Genomic DNA, 18,840 nt, shown 5'->3' with positions numbered 1-18,840 from the left:
GATTTCATCCCGGTACCTAATAGCAGTCAGGGTGCCGTTATCTAACCTGTAGAGGTCTGTGCGTCCTTCCAGGGATATGCCTCCCCAGACCATCACTGACCCACCACCAAAGCGGTCATGCTGAATGATGTTGCAGGCAGCATAACGTTCTCCACGGCATCTCCAGACCCTTTCACGTCTGTCGCATGTGCTCAGGTTGAACTTGCTCTCATCAGGGAAGAGCACAGGGCACCAGTGGTGTAGTTGCCAATTCTGGTGGTCTATGGCAAATGCCAATCGAGCTCTACGGTGCTGGGCAGTGAGCACAGGGCCCACTACAGGACGTCGGGCCCTCAGGCCACCCTCATGGAGCCTGTTTCTGATTGTTTGGTCAGAAACATTCACACCAGTGGCCTGCTGGAGGTCATTTTGTAGGGCTCTGGCAGTGCTCATACTGTTCCTCCTTGCACAAAGGAGCAGATACCGATCCTGCTGAGGGTTGAAGGACCTTCTATGGCCCTGTCCAGCTCTCCTGGAGTAACTACCTGTCTCCTGGAATCTCCTCCATGCGTCCAGGTACCGCAGTGATGCCCTGGTCCAGATCTGGGAGGAGATCCCCCAGGACACCATCCGTAGTCTCATTAGGAGCATGCCCCGACGTTGTCAGGCATGCGTACAAGCACGTGGGGGCCACACAAACTACTGAGAATCATTTTGAGTTGCTACAATGACATTTTAGCAAAATAGACCTGTGGGCTGCATCATTTTTGGGGTGTCTTTGATTTCCCCCCTCTATAGGGTGATCATTTTCATTTCTATCAAATGATATGGCATCATTTTGTTACTAATACATCACCCACTTATTATCAGGAAAGATCTTCAAGATCATTTTTCCCCCAGTTTAGATCTGATGTGTTTTCGAAGTGTTCCTCTAATTTTTTTGAGCAGCGTGTGTATATATATATTGCCACATGGCCAATATTACTCTTACGATGTCAATATCTGATTGTTCGTGTATGTATGTGTGTATTTGTATGTATATATGGTAATTAGCATGCAGCTGATATCTAAAGGCTCATAAAGTCCAGCAAGTTCATTTCATCATGTCAATCATCATTTATTTCCAAAAATCATCACTTTTTAAGTCAAGAATTGAAAGGATGTCAGTCCAGTAGAACCTAGAGTGTTCCAAGTAGGAGGCCGCTGCATGTCTTTCAAGACTTTCATTGTTGTTTTAGGCTCCACCCCCACAAAAAGACAGCAGGGAAAATTTGAAAACTCAGCTGTTTTCGCTGGTCACTTTAAACATGATTGACACTTTTTGTACGGTCTGTAGTAGATGTCGTGAGGCTAACACGAGTTACCATCATTTTCTCAAGATTCAAACAAAATAAATATATGACAAAGAAGGACAACCTCGGTCACTCGAGTGCTGAGCTGTGACCTGGTGGTGGGAGGCGCTCCGTCGATTGGCGGGAAACTTCCGGTTCAGTCCCGCAGAGTCTGCTTTAAGACCGAACCTTCATGGATACCAACGGCTGATCGCCCCGCTTAGCCAGGACACCTGAACACAAACAGACATCTGAGATGGTTCGTTTTTTGTACAGTCATCTTGTTAATTGGCTCCAGACCTGACCTGACCGCGGTAAGTGAATTTCAGCAAAGTAGGATAGAATATTAATAAATACAATATTTTCGTAGTTAGATCACAGAATTTTTTTTAGGACTTTACTAATACATTTTTACCATTAGAGCCATGTAGACATGAAATAACACCCCTTTTGTCACCTTTACACTACTACAGTAGTACCTCACATAGCGTAAACCTCCTTTTATGTAAATTCCACTGAACGTAAAGAATCTATGTAAAGTTTTTGCATCGTATTACAGAAGAAATTCCAAATAACGTAAAGTCGGTGCAAGTTTTTTTTTCTTTCAATCAACTTTATTAATGCCTCAAGTCGTTGCAAGTTCAGACTAACACTTGGTGACGCCTTCTGACGCTTCACGCTCTCATTGGCTGATTATCGGGGCACCGCCTACGCTCTCATCTCATTGGCTGACTTATACAACATGTACGTGATTTTGTGTGAGAGACAGGCTTGTCGCTTCAACCTCCCTTCCTCTTCGTAGTCGCCCTTAAACTAACTTAAACAATTAGGTTAAGTTACAAATTAAAATTTTGCACACAGCATTATCGTGTAGTGCGTGTGCGTTTGTGAGACCAGCTGACTCTTAGAGTCGCGTTTGGACTCAGGTCGTCCTCGTCCTCGTCCTCGTCCTCGTCCTCCTCCACTTGCGCTCCTGATCAAGACATCTCGTGAATGGTAGGATTGTTTTTGTTTTTCAGTTTTATTCATTTACAGTAATCTTATTTATTACCTTATTTTATATTGGAATGTTACTCTTATGTTTATGCTAATGTTTTCTTATATTTTCCCACCATACTTGGTGGACTTTGAATATTTTGAAGTGCCAAAGGGGTGAGTTTGGGAAGGAACGGATTAGCATATTTACATGTATTTTACGCTTCGTATAACATAAAAACCCTATAACATAAAGGTTCTCGGAATGGATTATTTACATTGTAGGGGCGTCTACTGTATTATTCTTTGTTTACTCCACATTGCTAATGTGCAGGCTACGGGATGACTGCAGGGACACGAGACAACCAACTAGTTGGCCTCCGATGTATTTTAAGCCAAAATCTTACTACTTCCACACAGAATAGGAGGAAAATGTCTTTTCACTCTTTTACGTCGGACAGACCATGACTGACTACATGCAGCGTGACGGTAATGTGATGTGATGTCTCAGCAATGTTGTGTCATCAATGACGCCTAGTAGTCAGAATACTACATACAGTATAACTTTTGACTAATAAGAGGCCATAGTCAACCATGAAATAGCAATCAATTATTAATTAATTTTTGAAAAAACGCAATAGAGTGAGGGAGCGATATTTGAACCGGAATGTAGCAAAGGACGACTATATAATATGTAAAATGCAATGTTTTTTTCTTAAGTCTAACTACAGCTGCTACTACAGTTGTCCCTCGCTATATCGTGGCTCCAATATCGTTCCCTCACTATATCGAGGTTTGTCAAAAATATTTATTATAAATGATCGCTGTTTCGTGGTTGACTACGGCCTATTAGTAAAAAAATTATTGAATGACAAGTTATATGTAGTATTCTGGTCACTAGGCGTCAGTAATTTTATGAGGCAGGACGTTAGATTACATTACTTTTCACACTGCATGAAGACTGGCTACTGAGGCAGCAGAGCCGAGCTGACATGCCATGGCTGAGATCGAATGAAAAAAAGGTTCTCTTCTCATTCCGTGTGGGAGTGGCAAGTTTTGGGCTTCTTTGTCCTTCTTCCCCACTCCGTTTCAAACAAGTTTTAAAAAGGGAAACTGAGAGGCTAACTAGGTAGCTCATTAGCTTGCGATGCTAGCGGCGGCCGTCTTATGTGCTTGCAGTGATCCCGCAGCCTGCGCAATGTGATGTAAACAAAGAATAAGAGTGTAAAGGTGACTACAGGGCTCTAATATCATTAAAACCCGCATTTACTAAGTCGTAAAGAGGTTTTCTATGCTCTAGCTACAAAAATATTCTGTTTATTAATCCTACTTTTAAAAAATGTACTTATTTCGGTCAGACCTGGAACCACTTACCCGCAATAACTAGGGTTGGGCATTGAGCATCGATGGGAACCGGGAATAACATTCCGATTCTCCCAGGATCGGGGATCGTTCGTTTTTTTTTAAATTTCGATTCCTCATTTCGATGATCGACCAGCCAGCCGACTGGTGAAAAGGGCAACACACGGGAGGCGACAAACAACTGCGATTGACGAAACTCATCGCCAACGCCTGACAAACCCTGCACACGGGAGGCGACGAGGGGCTGTGACCAGCGACAGCCGTGAGCGACGTGTTCACATCGAGAGCGAATTATTCGAGTCTCCCCCGGTTTTGATTGGCTGTCGAATGTGGAGGGAATTTGGGGGTATCAAAGTAGTTCAGAGGAGGAAAAGCAACTGGTGTTGATCGAGTACTCTTACTAGTACCGGATCTTGCTAGCATGGAAGATAAACTTACATAAATGTCCGTGTAAAATGAATGCAAACTTACCCGATACGTTTACTCTGACACCGACGAGTTCTCATACAGCTTTTTTTTCCCCTCAAATCATATCTCTTTATTATTTTTTAGAAATGTCAAATCGCTCTGGGAAATCTGACACGGCAAGTATAACGTACTGATTAGCAACCTGTCCGCTCACTGGTCGATCAATCAAAGTCCCGCTGATTGGTCCTCGTCTGGGCGACAGCGATGAAAAGTTGAACATTTTTCAACCTCCTGGGATCACATCGCAAGCCAGCATGTGCACGAAGACGCTCATGGACACAACCTGGACTTTGCCACGCTATACTCGCCCTATCGCGCAGGTTGCATTCAAAATGGAGTAGAGGCGATGTGGCCTCCTGTGTGTGGCGCCCAAAACACCAACAAAGAAGAAGCCGGCGAACACCAACGAAGAACCACCGTCAGGAAGCATTTGTGTTCATCCATTAACAGTGTGCGACGGCGCTCGCAAATTTGAAAGTGCAGTGCAACATTTGCAACACCAACTTGTCATGTAAAGGAGGAGGGTGCACCACCACGGTGACCAACTCAAATATCCAGCTAAGGTAAGGCTGTGTACTTTTTCATACACAAACGACCTGACAATGCTAGCTTTAGCCAGGAAGTGCTACTCCATTCACCGTACTTGTTTGATATTCTGCAAGCAGGTTAGTAAGAACTCAGTAACATGGCTAAGTTACACTTTGTCTCTTCTGCATCATAAGACAATCTCCAACACATAAACAACAGGATATGTGTAATTGTTTTTTCATGAGCTTTTCAAAAATAAAAATAATTTGTGAACGTGTACCCCTATTTCAAGTGACTTCAGAACATTTATGTTTAAGTTCAATGGTTTGATATTTTTATATTGGTTGAAAATAGCCCTGCGAGAAATTCATCGTAAAGGCATGCATAAAAAGTTATTTCTTTTATTTTATTTTTTTAACTCACGGAGGCATTTCATCCAAAAAGTTTGGTTAGCGCCGTCATTTAAGCCATGCACACTTATATGACCCCACCTATGAGAACAATCAGAAACGAGAATCGTTCGGAACCTAAATCGAAACGAGGAATCAGAACCAGAATTGCTCAAATTCAAACGATGCCTAGCGATAAACAAGGGACAACTCTTTTCATCGTTTGCAGCTGAAAGAGCTTCTAAAATGAATAGAGCAAAACGTCACCTGCTGTTGCCTTGTTGACCTCCATCAAAGTTCTAAACCGTGGAGAAGCTTGTGGAATCCACCTGGTTCATCTTCAGGTGGTTGTCAAGGATCTGGAAGATCTCCCGGATGTTTGGCACGTAACCCGACTGAAGCTTCGACCAGATGGGAACATCTGAGGTGGCACCAAGAAAACCAACCAGAGTGAGTGTTTGATATGAGGTCATTGACCAATCATAACACACCATTGAGAGTAACTTCAAAGGCTCCAGTGGACAGGAAGTGCGTCTCCATCATGTTACAGAGGAAGAAGGCCATCAGACAGGAGAAGATCTGACAAAGACAGTCGGAGTGAGTCTGGGACATGTCTGGATGAACTGTTGCCCAGGTAACCACCCACCTTGTTGTCCTGACTCCAGGTCCACGCCCTGGGCGTGTTGATGCCAAGCATGGCGAACACGTTCTGACCACTGACAATCACCATGATGGAGAGAAGCTTCACGTAGGAGATCAGGTTGCCAACAATCCTGAAGACACAACAGATGCCAGCTGAAGCTTCAATAAGGTTCTTGTGGCAAATATGTGCACATATGTACTGTACATAAAAGTAGCAGCATGCTGGAGCATAACTGTGCATGCTTTAATAAGAGTTACAAGTTAATCATCATAGGTTCAAGTCACCTGTTGAAACGGGTGGGGGGGTAGTTTTCTCCCTCAATGCGCATGTCCGGGTACAGCTGGCTGATGGCCCGCGAGTACTCCTGGAACGCTTTACTGTAGCCTCAGGAGATACTACAAACACACACAGTCAGCCAACAATTTAATGCATAGTAAAATCAGAAAAGGGTCCATGTATTTGTCCAGGATCAGAGTAGACAATTTGATGGACAGACGTTACTGACTGAAACCCATGAGATGGTCGTTGGTTGGTATCCTGACCTAAATCCATGCCCATCTGTGGTGTGTCAGCCACAAACGAAAAGGCTCTTTGAAGTGGCCATGAAAGTAATCAACGTTTGGTGTAACGTACATTCGTAATTCATTTGAAACATCATTTTATTTTATTTTAGTAAAAAAAATTAATGAACAAAAAAATCTAAGAAGCCATCTGCGAGCCGAAATATTCGACTCTCTTGTGAGCCGAAATGCCTCTAATCACTCAAGTCCATCGCAATGTATGTTTGTGTAGGCGACGAGAGAAAGACTACTTTTGTACTCCATTCATGACTTAATCGGGTTGCTGGCCTAGCTTGATACGCGGATTACAAGAGCTACAGTATTATGTGCTCACTGAGTAAATGTTTGTTTGGAGGTGGTTTGTCTTCATGCTAACTGCCACCACGCCGCTAGCTCACCAGTATTGGAATCTGAGCACAGGCCCGCTGTAGAGGGTCGACTTGGCAGCTTTGCTGGGCTCCATCTCCCGCTTCATGTCCACTGACAGGCCGGGACCGCTGGCCTGCTGCGGACTCGACCTTCCGACATACACGTCCCGGAGTGTGAGAGCCGTGAAGAGCAGCAGAGCCCCGACGAGCCCTGCCTGGCTGTACTCCGCCATCTTGTGTGGCTGTGTTCCACTTCCGCCTTTGTACGTTAATATAAATGTGTTATCCAGTCCGTCATTCCTAATTCATTGTAGACATTTTGTATTTTATGACCTTACGTTTTCTTTCTGAAAGATACACTTAATCGACGAGTGAGTCCTGTATTTTCACTAATCATCCTCTGGTGAGTTAGCACAATTTTTAAAGTAAATGTGTTATCTGACTGAATAACAACTTATTGCTTCCTTTTAACTCTTCATGAACGTACTGTTTCTTTTCTGTGTTTTTGTTAATATCGCTTTGAAAACGCCACATTTAGTCGCCCGAAGAAACTGATGACGTCATCAAAGATGCGACATGTCTGCATACAACTGACTGCTGACAGTGGAGAAAAGTGACCAGAACGCCCTCGAACAGAACCCTCAGAAGGAATACCATGTTTAATCAATGTAGGTTTGCTCATTTGTTAATGTTAGTCCTATTTTGATCTGTTTTGTTGTACATTGTAAATCCGACACGTCAATATTCATTTTAAAAACGCGAACAGGTGAGCCGTCTGGTGACGTCACAGTTCAACATTCATGAGATGAAGCTGAATGTTGGCAAACATTTCAGTTTGTCAGTATTTAACAATGTTTTACATTTGTCTGACGCAAACCATTCAAATTAACTTCCATTTTGTGAAGATCAACACATGTTTTAGGAGCAGGGGGTGCCACCATGCTGGCTCTGGAGGGGGTTCGCCTCCTGCGGCTTTCCGCCAGAACTGCCTGTGGCGCTGCGTTCCTCAGGAAATCTCCGCCTCCTGCCGCTCACTCCGACAGCTCAGCGCGACGGCAGCTCTCCTCTGGGGACGCTGCATCTGGATGGTACCACCAGGTGTCTCACTCGGCTCCTGTTCACCTGGCTGAAGACTTCCTGGTTCATGTGCAGCAGGCCAGCGGTCTGCCGTGGTGGCTCAGCATCGCCGTCAGCACGCTGTCCATCAGGACGCTCGTCACGCTGCCGCTGGCCGCCTACCAGCTCCTCATCATCGGCAAGGTAAGCATTGCCTGGAACATCCAACATTTTTTTTTTTGTGTACTGGCCTTTTTCATCCGTGGCTCCCTGTCCGTAACCACGGCAACATGCAGGTGGAGGCGCTCCAGTTGGAGATCTCCGAGCTGGCCAAGAGGCTTCGATACGAAGTGTCCTTGCGAGCAAAGGAAAGAGGTTGGACAGAAAAACAGAGTCGGTAAGGAGAGTGGGGCGAGTCCCTCGTTGGTCTTCTTGTTATTTCACTGGAAGGGTCTTCTTCCTGTTCAGGTTCCAGTTCCGGAAGAATCTGCGCCGCCTGGTGTCTCAGCTGTACGTCAGGGACAACTGTCACCCGTTCAAAGCCAGCCTGCTGGTCTGGGTCCAGCTGCCCCTGTGGATCAGCCTGTCCCTGGCCCTCCGGAACCTGAGCCTGGAAGAATCAGGTGAGTCTGGCAGGACCTGGGTCCATGCAGATCAGTTAGCTCCCGGTCTGTTACTTATAGGTAGACTGTGCGTCTGTTGCAGCGGTGTGGCCTGATCTGATGACAGGGGGTGCTCTGTGGTTTACTGACCTCACAGCACCTGACACCACCTGGCTCCTCCCACTTTCTCTGGGCCTGACCAACCTGCTCATTGTGGAGGTGTGGGACTGACAGCTGCTAGCTCATATGACCAGATAATCATAATGATGTCTGTTTTCTTCTTCAGATCTTTTCCCTCCAGAGGTCCAAAACCTCTTCTCTTTACAAGTTTGTGACCAACGCCATGCGAGGCTTCTCCTTGCTCATGATCCCCATCGCCACCACCGTCCCCTCGGTGAGTTCTGGTCCGGTCGGACTTGGTGAGCTGAACTTTTGAGAGTTGATGAAGACCTAATATGGATGTGCTCCCCCTCCCTCCAGTCCATGGCACTCTACTGGTTCTCCTCCAGCCTGGTGGGGCTCTGTCACAATCTGCTCCTTCGTTCCCCTGCCCTCCACAGGCTCCTCAAAGTTCCTACACAACGCTCCAACACGCCATACAAGGACCTCCTCGCCGCTTTTATCAGCAAGTATCGCAAGTAAACAGGAAGTCCAATGTGGGCTGTTGGACATCAAGAGGACTCGTTGACCCGAGCCAGAACTTCATTTCCTGTCCACTGCATCTCTTCCAACAGCAGACAATAAAAATCAACTTTGACCCGCAAACATTTCCTGTTTTCTTAATGAGAAACTTTTTTTTTTCCCTCTGGGACAAACTGGTTGTCTCCATTGTTGCTCATGGACAGCATTGTGTGTATTTGTGTAGTACCTGTATGTGTGTAACTACTGTGACTGATTTTCGTGCACAAACAGAAGAAAGTTCTGGACCAGCTTCCTTGCCCTGTTAAGAAAAACATAATGAAGATAAAAGGTATGTGCGTGTGTGTGTGTGTGTGTGTCAGCAACATTCTTTGAAAGAAAGCTGTTGTCTGGCATCACATCATAGATACCCCCTCCTTTCCAACACACACCCTCATCCCATGAGGCGGAGTCTGGAGCCCAGAACCTCCCCGGTTCCATTCCCTTGGCAGAAGCTTCTGATCATTGGTCCAGTCCACATCGGAGAACATCATGAAGTCCAATTTTGTCTTTGCGTGTCTGGTTCCGCTTGTGTCCATCCTCTCGGCCCAGGCATTGGCGGCACCTGAATGCGGACCCTGTGACCCAGCCCAGTGCACCCCTCTCCCGGCCACGGGGTGCCCCGCCGGTTCGGTTCTGGACCCCTGCGGCTGTTGCGAGCTGTGCGCAGCGGCGGAGGGAGAGCAATGTGGAGGCCGCCGTGCGGCAACACGCCGCTGCGGGTCCGGGCTGGAGTGCGTCCGGGCTTCCGAGGACAAAAAGAGCAAGCTGGGCGTGTGCGTGTGTAAGAACAACTACCAGGTCTGCGGCACCGACGGCGTCACGTACGCGAGTGCGTGCGCGCTGAAGCGTGCCAGTGTGCGCGCGCAGAAAGACGGACAAGAGGAAGTCACTGTCCGCAACAAAGGACGCTGCGCCTCAGGTGAGAGCACCTGCAAGCGGAGGGGGCGGGGCAAGGGTCACGCTGACACCTGCTAGAGGAAGGGGCGGTTCAAAGGTCATGCTAACGCCTGCTAGAGAGGAAAGGGTTGGGACGCCGAGGGAGGTGTCACTCCTCTTTTTCGTTGTCTTTGGAGCAAACATGTTGACAAAATGTGCATAATGCTAAGCTAAGTTGCCGTACTTGACTGCAACAATAAGTGACGTGGGCGCAGAAAGAACGCTGGCGGTGTTTCTTCCCAGCCAGCCAGCATGTTGACTCATGTTGTTCGTCGAGGCGGAACGTCAGCGTTTATCCTCTTCATCCTCATCCAAACACGGAATTCCACACCGAGCGCGCTCAGACCAAACAGAATTCCTGCTGACCTGTCTGATCGTGTCTGTGCAGCTCCGCTTATTGTGACTCCTCCGGGGAGCGTTTTCAACGTGAGTGGCGCTCAAGTGTACCTCAGCTGCGAGGCGGTGGGCGTGCCCACACCTGTGCTCACCTGGAGGAAGGTACACCGCTCATTGAAAACAACACTCTACATGCTCAGACTTCCTTCTTCCAAATGAATAATTAAGAACATCAAGTAATGGAAGTGGAGTCACGCGGAAAAGGTCTAAGCAAGGTGCGTGAGCGAGATTGACCCATGATGGTGTTGTCCTCCCAATAGGTGATCGCTGGGAAGAAGAGGGTGGAGCTTCTTCCCGGGGACCGAGACAACCTGGCCATCCAGACCCGAGGAGGACCAGAGAAACATCAAGTGACTGGCTGGGTTCTGGTCTGTTCTGCTTCAAACACAAAGAAATCATGAAAAGGTTTTTCTTTCAGGCCATTCATGGCCAACACCTTTAATCTGTCAGATCTCACCACTCACTGAAGAGGAGGAGGGTTCTTATGAGTGCCACGCCACTAACGCGAAAGGTGAAGCGTCGGCTGTTGGATCCATTCACGTGGTGGAGTCCATCGATGATGTCGTCAAGAAAGGTAACAGCTGACTGGTCGGTGAAAATAACAATGACTCACTCACCACAGATGTAATTTCTTTCCAGTGATGAAGGAAGAAGAACTGTGAGCAGCTGATCTTCATCCTTGGATCACCCTCACATTTATTCTCTCTTCTTTAAACACCTTTCCTGGCATATAGAAGCCACTTTTATTTGTAGACACCCTCACTATATATTATCAATAAACAGTTCATCAATAAAGCTGACAAGTTGGTGTGCAGTTAACACTCCACACCACATGAGGGTCATCAATCAGCAGATCAATAAATGACAAACACTTTTATTCTCATTTGCAAAAAAACAACACAAAAAAAGAGGACTTTTAGGAAAATAAAAACCAATCCATCTGCCAGAAGGTGTCTGATTGGTCGAGGCCGCTCTATGATGTCATCATACGTGGAGCAATGCTCATAGACATCAACTCCTGGAAAAGAAGTTTACACGCGTACGGCATCCGCACCAGCGAGATCTGAAACAGACAGCGGAGGTTATGCGTGAGGGATCACGTGATCACCTGTGTGTGTGTGTGTGTGTGTGCGCGTGCTGTTGTCGTGTGTGTTACCTGTGTCTTGTTGCGACAGCCGCGACATTCGTACGTGTGCGTGCGTGTGTTGGCGATGGCTATAAGTCCGCACAAGTTGCACACGTGCACTTGATAAGGATCAGACGCCTCAAAGAGACGCTCTCGGAGGAACTGAGCGGCACCGTGAGCAATCTGACAGTCGCGCTCCATCTCCCCGAATCGCAGGCCGCCATCACTGCGCACGTGACACACACACACACACACACACACACACAGGTCAGACGGAAACATACAAGATTGAGTGTGCGTGCGTGCGTGCGTGCGTGCCTCACCGCGATCGCCCCTCCATGGGCTGTCTGTTGAGGATCTGGACGGGGCCACGGGCCCTGGAGTGGATCTTGTCGTCCACCATGTGTTTGAGGCGTTGATAGTACGTCGGGCCAATGAAGATCTGCGACGTCAACTTGCGCCCTGTGAAGCCGTTATATAGCACCTGAACACAGCAATCAGTCAAACAATTGATCAATCAGTTGGTTGTCCACTTGAAGAGCACCGTAGGAGACGGGTGGTCTTGACCTCGTTTCCTCTCAGATGGTATCCGTATTCTGACAGCAGGTTGGACACCTTCTGCACGTTGACGGCATCGTTGAAGGGCGTGGCGTCGCCAATCTCGCCTTTGTTTGCAGAAACCTGCAGAGAGCAAATAAGGATGCCTCACTGTCAAAATAAAAGCATTGTTTATGGAAGAAGGATTACGTGCGTGCGTGATGATGTCATGAGTATCCTGTGGCGATTGATGTCACCTTGCCCTGCAGACACTCGATCAGATGGCCGACTGTCATTCTGGACGGGATGGCGTGAGGATTGATGATGATGTCAGGTGTGATTCCTTCGCACGTGAACGGCATGTCCTTCAAAACAAAACAATCATTACAAACACATCCGCTTCGTGGCTGCTGACGACATCGTTCCTGTCTACCTCTTGTCTGTACTGGATTCCACAGGTTCCCTTCTGTCCGTGCCTGCTAGCAAACTTGTCTCCAATTTGAGGAATTCGGACCGAGCGAACCTGGCGGGTCACAAATGTTGGAGATGTTAAAGACGGGGACCAAAAAAAAAAAAAAGTTACATTTCATCACATGTGGTCTCACCCGGATTTTGCAGAATTTGTAGCCCTCCTGATTCAGGGTCACCATCACCTGGTCCACGATGCCGGTCTCGCTAGTTCTCAGGAAGGTGCTGCAGTCCCTCTTGGTGTAGCGTCTGTTGGTGCTGTCGAGTTCGTCGTCGTTCTCCGGTAGCGTGACGGTTTTGCCGATGATCACGTCCTCGCCGGACACGCGAACGCCGGGCGCAATGAGCCCGTCATCATCCAGTTTATCATAGATGGCGTGTCTCATCCCTAGACACAGAGAGACATTTGCATCTCCACGTAGAGGAACCAGAGGCAGCGTCACATGAGGTCAAATTCTTTTACTTCTCACCCTGACAGGTTTCTCGTGTGGGTTTCTCAAAGATCTCCTCCTGATCGAAGCCTTTCTTTGACTCCTGTTCCTTGTAGGATCGGTAGAAAACCGATCTGAAGAAGCCCCGGTCCACTGCCGACCGGTTCATGATCACAGAGTCCTCCTGGTTGTAGCCCGTGTAGGAGGCGATGGCCACGATGGAATTGATCCCTGAAGAGCAGGAGGCTCCCAGTTAGAGAGCAATGAGCTGCGCCTGTTCTTCGGTGAGTGGCTTCCATCAGTTCGTACCTGCTGGCAGCTCTCGGAAGCGCAGGTACTCCATGGAGCGCGTGGTGACCAGCGGCTTCTGAGGGTAGTACAACACGTGTGCCAGCGTGTCCATTCGTACATGGAAGTTGGTGATGTAGACGCCCATGGCCTGTTTGCCCATAGCCGACTGGTACGTATTTCTGGGAGACTGAATGTCAAAACAAGAGACCATTCATACTACTTTGATGGACTGTTTGCTTGTCCCATTGTCCCATGTGGATTATTTCCAGTCTTATTTTGAGTCAATCTGATTATTTATTCTGTACACGGTTGCCGTTGTCATTAATTACTTTTAGTTACTTGCAAGAGGGGTGATCGCATTAATTAAATGACAAGTGTGAGCTACGGCCGTGACAGTAACCCTGTTAGGGATTATTGTGCCTGCTGGGAGATCGATCAATCCAGCAGTAAAAACCTGTTGTTCTGGCTGCCAAGTCTGGTGTGTGTCTCACCGAATATTACAGTAACATTACTGACACCTAGTGACCAGTGTAGAATAACAGATGTCATTCATGACTCTTCTTAATGCATTATTTTATATTTAAGTTAATTCAGCCATTTTTGTGTGTGAAACTGCTTAATTTAGGCAGAAAAATATGTAAAATTAGCTTAAATACGCATATTTTGACTAATAATTTGACATATTTAACCACAAAACAGCATGATTTAATACATTATATGTACTGTGTGTACTGTATGTATAAAAATGAAGCCACAAAATTTGAAGTGCAAAGTGGCAAGGGATTACTGTATATATTTTGTGCTGTCATCATTTTCGCAGAGCATCAGTTGCATTAATTACATCAACACAAATGTAGTCAATGCACACGCATGTAGCAACGGGTGAGCAAGCACTCTGTGTGTTTGATTTATTTTGTGAATTATTTTGAGTCTCTGTATATTTATAGTTTGGATTTTGTCAGTTATGATGCTGCCGTGGCGTTACTATGACACAGCGACTTTGCACACAAGTGTGCCTGCATGGAATCAGCTCACTCACACTAGCCAAGTTTAAGTGAGAAGTGGGCCCTTAGACCCTTGGGAAGATTACCACATTATTCCCAAACTAAGCTTCTGTTCCAAACATCCGACTTGGACAAGAATGACGGCAAATCCCACCTGGTTGTGATCAGGAAAAGGAATGATGGATGCACACACTCCCAGGATCATGGACGGGTGGATCTCACAGTGAGTGTAGGTGGAGCAGTAAGCCACGCCCTTCTCCTGAAGATCATCAGGGGTCATGGCCAACATCACAGTCTCCTCCTCCAGCGTGTCGATGTACTCCACTACACCGCTCGCTACCAGGTCCTGCCAGCTAAAAGGGGAAGAAAATCCTGATCACGTGGACCCGCTCCCTGTGGCTCGCCTGCGGAACCAGCGGCTCACCTGTAGTTGTTGTACTCCCGCTCTTTAAGTTGGTCGATGTGCCGTCTCTTCAGCAACAGCTTCTGTTTTTCCACAATCAGAAGCGGTCTGCAGATCCGCCCCGCATCCGTGTAGATTCGGATCTCACGCTCTCTGATGTCTCGGATCATGGACACCTGCGACATTCCGACAGGTGAAGAGACGTAGTTGCCAATTTAACGCGCACAAGGCGTCGTTGAGAAACAGGTGTTACCTCGGACACGATGATGTCCATCTGACGCCGCAGCTTCCTCAGGGTGTTCATCAGCTGTTCGGGATCTTTGTGTATGCCCACCCAGCAGCCATTGACGAAGATCTTGGTAGCACTGCAAGGTTACACAAATATGCTCACACTTGCTGCGGGTGTCATCCTACAGTAAAAGCGCGTGTGCATGTGCTGGGCACTGACTCTGCGATGGCAGCGGGAGAGATCTCTTCCAGGTTCTCCATACTCCACTCCTCCAGAAACTCCAGGATGGGAGACGGTTGAGATCCCACAGAGATGTAAGCCATCAGGGCGAGATTCTTCACCAAGCCTACAGCATGACCCTGAACCATCCAGTCAACCAACCGATCAAATAACATTGTGGTGGTTTGGGTTCTTTTGTTCATGGTGTGGTATGTTGTGTACACTTGGGGGTGTGACAACGCTCACCTCAGGGGTTTCAGCCGGACACACCATCCCCCACAGCGTGTTGTGCAGCTGTCTGGGTTTGGCCAGTTTTCCGTCCCGACCGATAGGGGAGTTGACTCGGCGAAGGTGGGACAGTGTGGATGCGAAGGTGAGGCGGTTAAGCACCTGCAAATGATGAGACGGTTGGAAAGGCATCAATAAAATGCCAAAATACGTGCACAAAAACCTCAATCAGCGCACAAAAAGACCACTCTCCTTGCGCTCGCGGCCTCTGAGTAACCAATCACTGCCACTCTATTCAATACCCGTCCCCAGAGTGTCAAAACTCAGCAACGCGCGCGTAGGGGGCAGCAGGGAGCAGTTATTCAGAGACCATAAGCATGAGGAGAGTGGTCTTTATGAGCGCTGATTTTGGCACTGTATTGACGCCTGCCTCACCTGGGACACGCCCGCTCTGGCCTGGTGGGCCTTCTTGACATCTCCCCAGTTGCCGGTGGCCAGCGAGTACTTGAGGCCATCTGAGATGATTCTGGTCTTGATGGCGAGCTCCAGATTGAAGTCCTTCCCTCTGTCAATGAACTTCTGTGCGTAGATTCGGATCTCCTTCAGCAGATTCTTGAACATTCTGAAGAAATGATGTGATACCTCAGCAGCAGGAAACGCAAGTACTTCACAATAAGAGCCTGAGAGTGGCAGGTAGGGGAGGGGGTCGTCCAGTGTCTCATATGGATGCAATTGTTAGCTGCTACCCGCTCATTCACATGCTAAACGCTACACAAGAATGTGAGTGACAGGAACAAAGCACTGACAGGGAGGATGTAAGGAACCTCCATGTTCCACACGTGGACCGAAACACTTGAGAGATTGAGAGACTCACCCTCTGAATAGGAAGGCCAAAAGTGGGCCAGCCAGGTCCAGTCTCTTGTTTCCATAATGATCTCTGTCATCGAGCTCTCGTCTGCCAAGGGCGGCGAGTAGCAACCTGTGGACCATGTACCTATGCACAAACACAAACAAAATGAACAGTGATGCGGGGTGAAGGCTAAATGGTATCAACTCACCCGAGGAAATAGGCCTTCTTGGTCTCGCAGAAGTCGCTGACGCCAACGTGCGGCAGCATTTCTTTCTGCAGAACTTCTTTGGCGTACTTGATTCTTCGCTCCTTGGTCACTCCGGGCTTGGCTCCTCTGGATCCGATAAAGTTCAAGGCCACGTTCTGCTCCTGGATGACGAAGGCTTCATCCAGGGACGGCTTCACCTGGAGAAATGACAACAAGCTCACATGTCAGCCTGGCGCGAACGACCGAGTGCACGCTCAGCCATAATTACCATCTCCATCATCTCAGGGTCGTCAAAGTCATAGATGATGTGTTCCAGGATGTCTCGATCCGACACGAAGCCCAGCGCTCGGAACACGATGATGATAGGAACTTCTTGTCGGATGTATGGCAGCGTGGACACGATCCTCTGACCGATGGCGCTCTTCTTCACTCCCTGAGAGACGAGAAACACATCAGAGGAGTCCTGGCCGTGTAGGCGGCTAGCAGACATTTCGACTCACCTGCCCTCCCCGGGCCATCATGCTGACCCAGATGGTGCTGGTGGGACGCGACGAGTTCTCCAAACAGGACCGACACTCGGCTGTGTAGGCGTACTTGGAGTCCTTCTTGGCGAACACATAAACTGTGTTGGTGGCCATCTTTTCTTGAGCAATTAGCACCTGAGCACCAACAATGCACGAGTTTACAGCCAATGTAATCAAGTTCACACTTAATATTAATCAGAATAATAACAACAACCATTGATTTAATGAAATGGTTCATCATTTTCAACGCTTAGCCTAACATAAGGGCTCAAGGCGATCACGTGTCACAACGCACCTTCTCCGATCCGTTGATGATGAAATATCCTCCAGGGTCAAGCGGGCACTCATTGAGTTCACACAAGTCACGGTCTGTCAGGCTGCTCAGGAGGCAGTAAGTAGAGCGGAGCATGATGGGTATTTTCCCTATGAAGGTTTTCTGGTGTTGAGTCTGCAGCTGGTCCTCTCCCTCCTTGATGATGGTCTTGGTGATGTCCACATACAGAGGGGCCGAGTATCTATGGCGGGAAATCACAAGGAGACCGCACGGACTAGATCAGACCAAGACATACCAGGAAAGGAGAACATAGTCAGACCCGACAAGACCTACGTGAGGTTTCGAAGTCTGGCCTCGTTAGGCATCATGGGAGATGGAGCACCATCTCTTTCCCAGTGCGTGGGTTTGGACAGGTAGATCTGCTCAAACTTCAGCAGGTAACGAGGCTGCAACGGACGCCACAATTATCACAAGGCCTGCACTGAACTGGCAATAAACCTCCGGGACCAGGTGCTTACCGGCTCCTCCACCTCGCCCGAAGTGTGCTGGGCTTCGGCCTGCAGGTCAATGGGTGGCGCATCTTCCACGATCCTCTGCACCGACATCTGGATGAACTCATCGAATGAATCCAGCTGCTGCCGCACCAACCCCTTCTCGTCAAAGTAAGAGCTGAAATAGATGCAGCTTTTTAAAAAAAAAAAAAAAAAAAAGAGCTAACAGAGGTCACCAATGTCTCAACCGCGGAAGTAATAAAAGAATAAAGTTCTGACACTGTAAATCAACATGATGATTATTTCACCTAATGACGATCCAACAAGCTTCCTGCCAAAGATCTGGTGTGATCTCATCATCGTCTTCATCGTACTGGTTATCTGAACACAGTGATGAAAATCAATGGTCAACAGGTAATATGCCCCACAGAAAAACAGTTAAGTCCTGGAAGATTACTGTGCTTGTTACACTGATTGTTGTAAACATGTTTGTTCCCTAAATTAACCGAAACGCGGCAAGCAACACTTTTGGAGTCTGACAAAAGCTATCCTTTCAGTGTAAAGGTCTTCATTCTTTCTGACATGTTAGCTTTAACAAATCTCGGCTCCGTGAGTTAGCTTCTGTTAGCACAGTTATTTTACATGTAGTTACTATTGTTATTACTACCATGTGTGCTCTTTGAAGTCATTGAGAGCACGCTAATGCTAGCCTGCGTGCTGCTTCATGTTTTAGACAAATCTACACATGAAACGGTGTAAGAGCTTGTAGCTGTGATGCTATTGTGTTCATTCGGCGGCGCTGCAGCTAACGTTAGCCTACGCGTTAGCACCTGTATGTGAGGTATACGTACACAGTCCGTGCGTTGACTACTTAAGTATTCAAAGCTAGCAACTCACCTTCGTCCTGGTCGTACATTTTAAGCCTCAAAACAAGATATATGAAACTGGCTGATGACTGCTACTAGACGCGTTTTCGCGATCAGACAGCGCGCTGGCGGTCTCTTCTTCTACGGAAGATTCGATGCATTACATAAGGCGCTGCTGCCCCCTCAGCTCAGACAACGAAACTGCAGCTTCGGTGCTCTGCCCTCAGAATAGTGAGCATACATTGCAATTAGCATAACAACAAAACAACAATTCTTTAACGAGAGAAAATGTTGAAACGATTAATGTTTTGTCTTTACATGTATTTTTATATACTGTATGGCGTTTTTCTAGCCTTTTTCCAAACTTAAAAAATATATAAAAATATCAAAGTGGCCCCTATATCCTTTGATATTTTT

The 18,840-nt window shown here is 47.5% G+C and overlaps 4 protein-coding genes across 7 annotated transcripts; 2 read left to right on the top strand and 2 right to left on the bottom strand.

The window, feature by feature from the left end:
- Window positions 1-1,077: 1,077 nt before the first annotated feature.
- Window positions 1,078-6,869, bottom strand: selenot2 (selenoprotein T, 2). The gene is made up of 6 exons (XM_054792130.1): window positions 6,634-6,869; window positions 5,960-6,070; window positions 5,679-5,805; window positions 5,524-5,611; window positions 5,300-5,453; window positions 1,078-1,543 (listed from the first exon to the last, which is right to left on the bottom strand). Exons 1-5 carry the CDS (start codon window positions 6,834-6,836, stop codon window positions 5,332-5,334), a joined length of 651 nt encoding a protein of 216 aa, XP_054648105.1. The 5' UTR covers window positions 6,837-6,869; the 3' UTR covers window positions 1,078-1,543; window positions 5,300-5,331.
- On the top strand, window positions 6,404-9,286 carry LOC129189930 (cytochrome c oxidase assembly protein COX18, mitochondrial). Of its 4 annotated transcripts, XM_054792128.1 has the most exons (9): window positions 6,415-6,866; window positions 6,958-7,006; window positions 7,142-7,271; window positions 7,509-7,863; window positions 7,956-8,056; window positions 8,128-8,282; window positions 8,365-8,480; window positions 8,548-8,655; window positions 8,742-9,037. In XM_054792128.1, exons 4-9 carry the CDS (start codon window positions 7,543-7,545, stop codon window positions 8,901-8,903), a joined length of 963 nt encoding a protein of 320 aa, XP_054648103.1. In that variant the 5' UTR covers window positions 6,415-6,866; window positions 6,958-7,006; window positions 7,142-7,271; window positions 7,509-7,542; the 3' UTR covers window positions 8,904-9,037. The 4 variants fall into 4 exon arrangements, with proteins under 4 accessions (XP_054648100.1, XP_054648102.1, XP_054648101.1 ...); XM_054792125.1 differs by lacking the exon at window positions 8,365-8,480 and having other exon boundaries at window positions 6,404-6,866; window positions 8,742-9,286; XM_054792127.1 differs by lacking the exons at window positions 6,958-7,006; window positions 8,365-8,480 and having other exon boundaries at window positions 6,404-6,866; window positions 7,152-7,271; window positions 8,742-9,286.
- A 79-nt stretch (window positions 9,287-9,365) lies between these two features.
- On the top strand, window positions 9,366-11,069 carry igfbp7 (insulin-like growth factor binding protein 7). The gene is made up of 5 exons (XM_054792129.1): window positions 9,366-9,861; window positions 10,267-10,376; window positions 10,535-10,642; window positions 10,725-10,848; window positions 10,914-11,069. The coding sequence occupies exons 1-5, from the start codon at window positions 9,432-9,434 to the stop codon at window positions 10,934-10,936; spliced, it is 795 nt and encodes a 264-aa protein (XP_054648104.1). The 5' UTR covers window positions 9,366-9,431; the 3' UTR covers window positions 10,937-11,069.
- polr2b (RNA polymerase II subunit B) lies at window positions 10,984-18,573 on the bottom strand. Its single transcript, XM_054792124.1, has 24 exons — window positions 18,455-18,573; window positions 17,866-17,938; window positions 17,585-17,735; window positions 17,400-17,512; window positions 17,088-17,307; window positions 16,769-16,927; window positions 16,537-16,701; window positions 16,269-16,465; window positions 16,085-16,204; window positions 15,646-15,832; window positions 15,229-15,372; window positions 14,983-15,122; window positions 14,788-14,899; window positions 14,556-14,710; window positions 14,286-14,484; window positions 13,146-13,314; window positions 12,876-13,067; window positions 12,543-12,793; window positions 12,371-12,460; window positions 12,195-12,302; window positions 11,968-12,081; window positions 11,724-11,884; window positions 11,431-11,626; window positions 10,984-11,337 (listed from the first exon to the last, which is right to left on the bottom strand). Exons 1-24 carry the CDS (start codon window positions 18,471-18,473, stop codon window positions 11,248-11,250), a joined length of 3,525 nt encoding a protein of 1,174 aa, XP_054648099.1. The 5' UTR covers window positions 18,474-18,573; the 3' UTR covers window positions 10,984-11,247.
- Window positions 18,574-18,840: the final 267 nt, after the last annotated feature.

Source organism: Dunckerocampus dactyliophorus, chromosome 11 (genome assembly GCF_027744805.1).
Source record: "Dunckerocampus dactyliophorus isolate RoL2022-P2 chromosome 11, RoL_Ddac_1.1, whole genome shotgun sequence".
NCBI lineage: Eukaryota > Metazoa > Chordata > Actinopteri > Syngnathiformes > Syngnathidae > Dunckerocampus > Dunckerocampus dactyliophorus.
The sequence above is the reverse complement of the archived record's forward strand: the minus strand, read 5'-3'. Positions and strand labels throughout refer to the sequence as shown.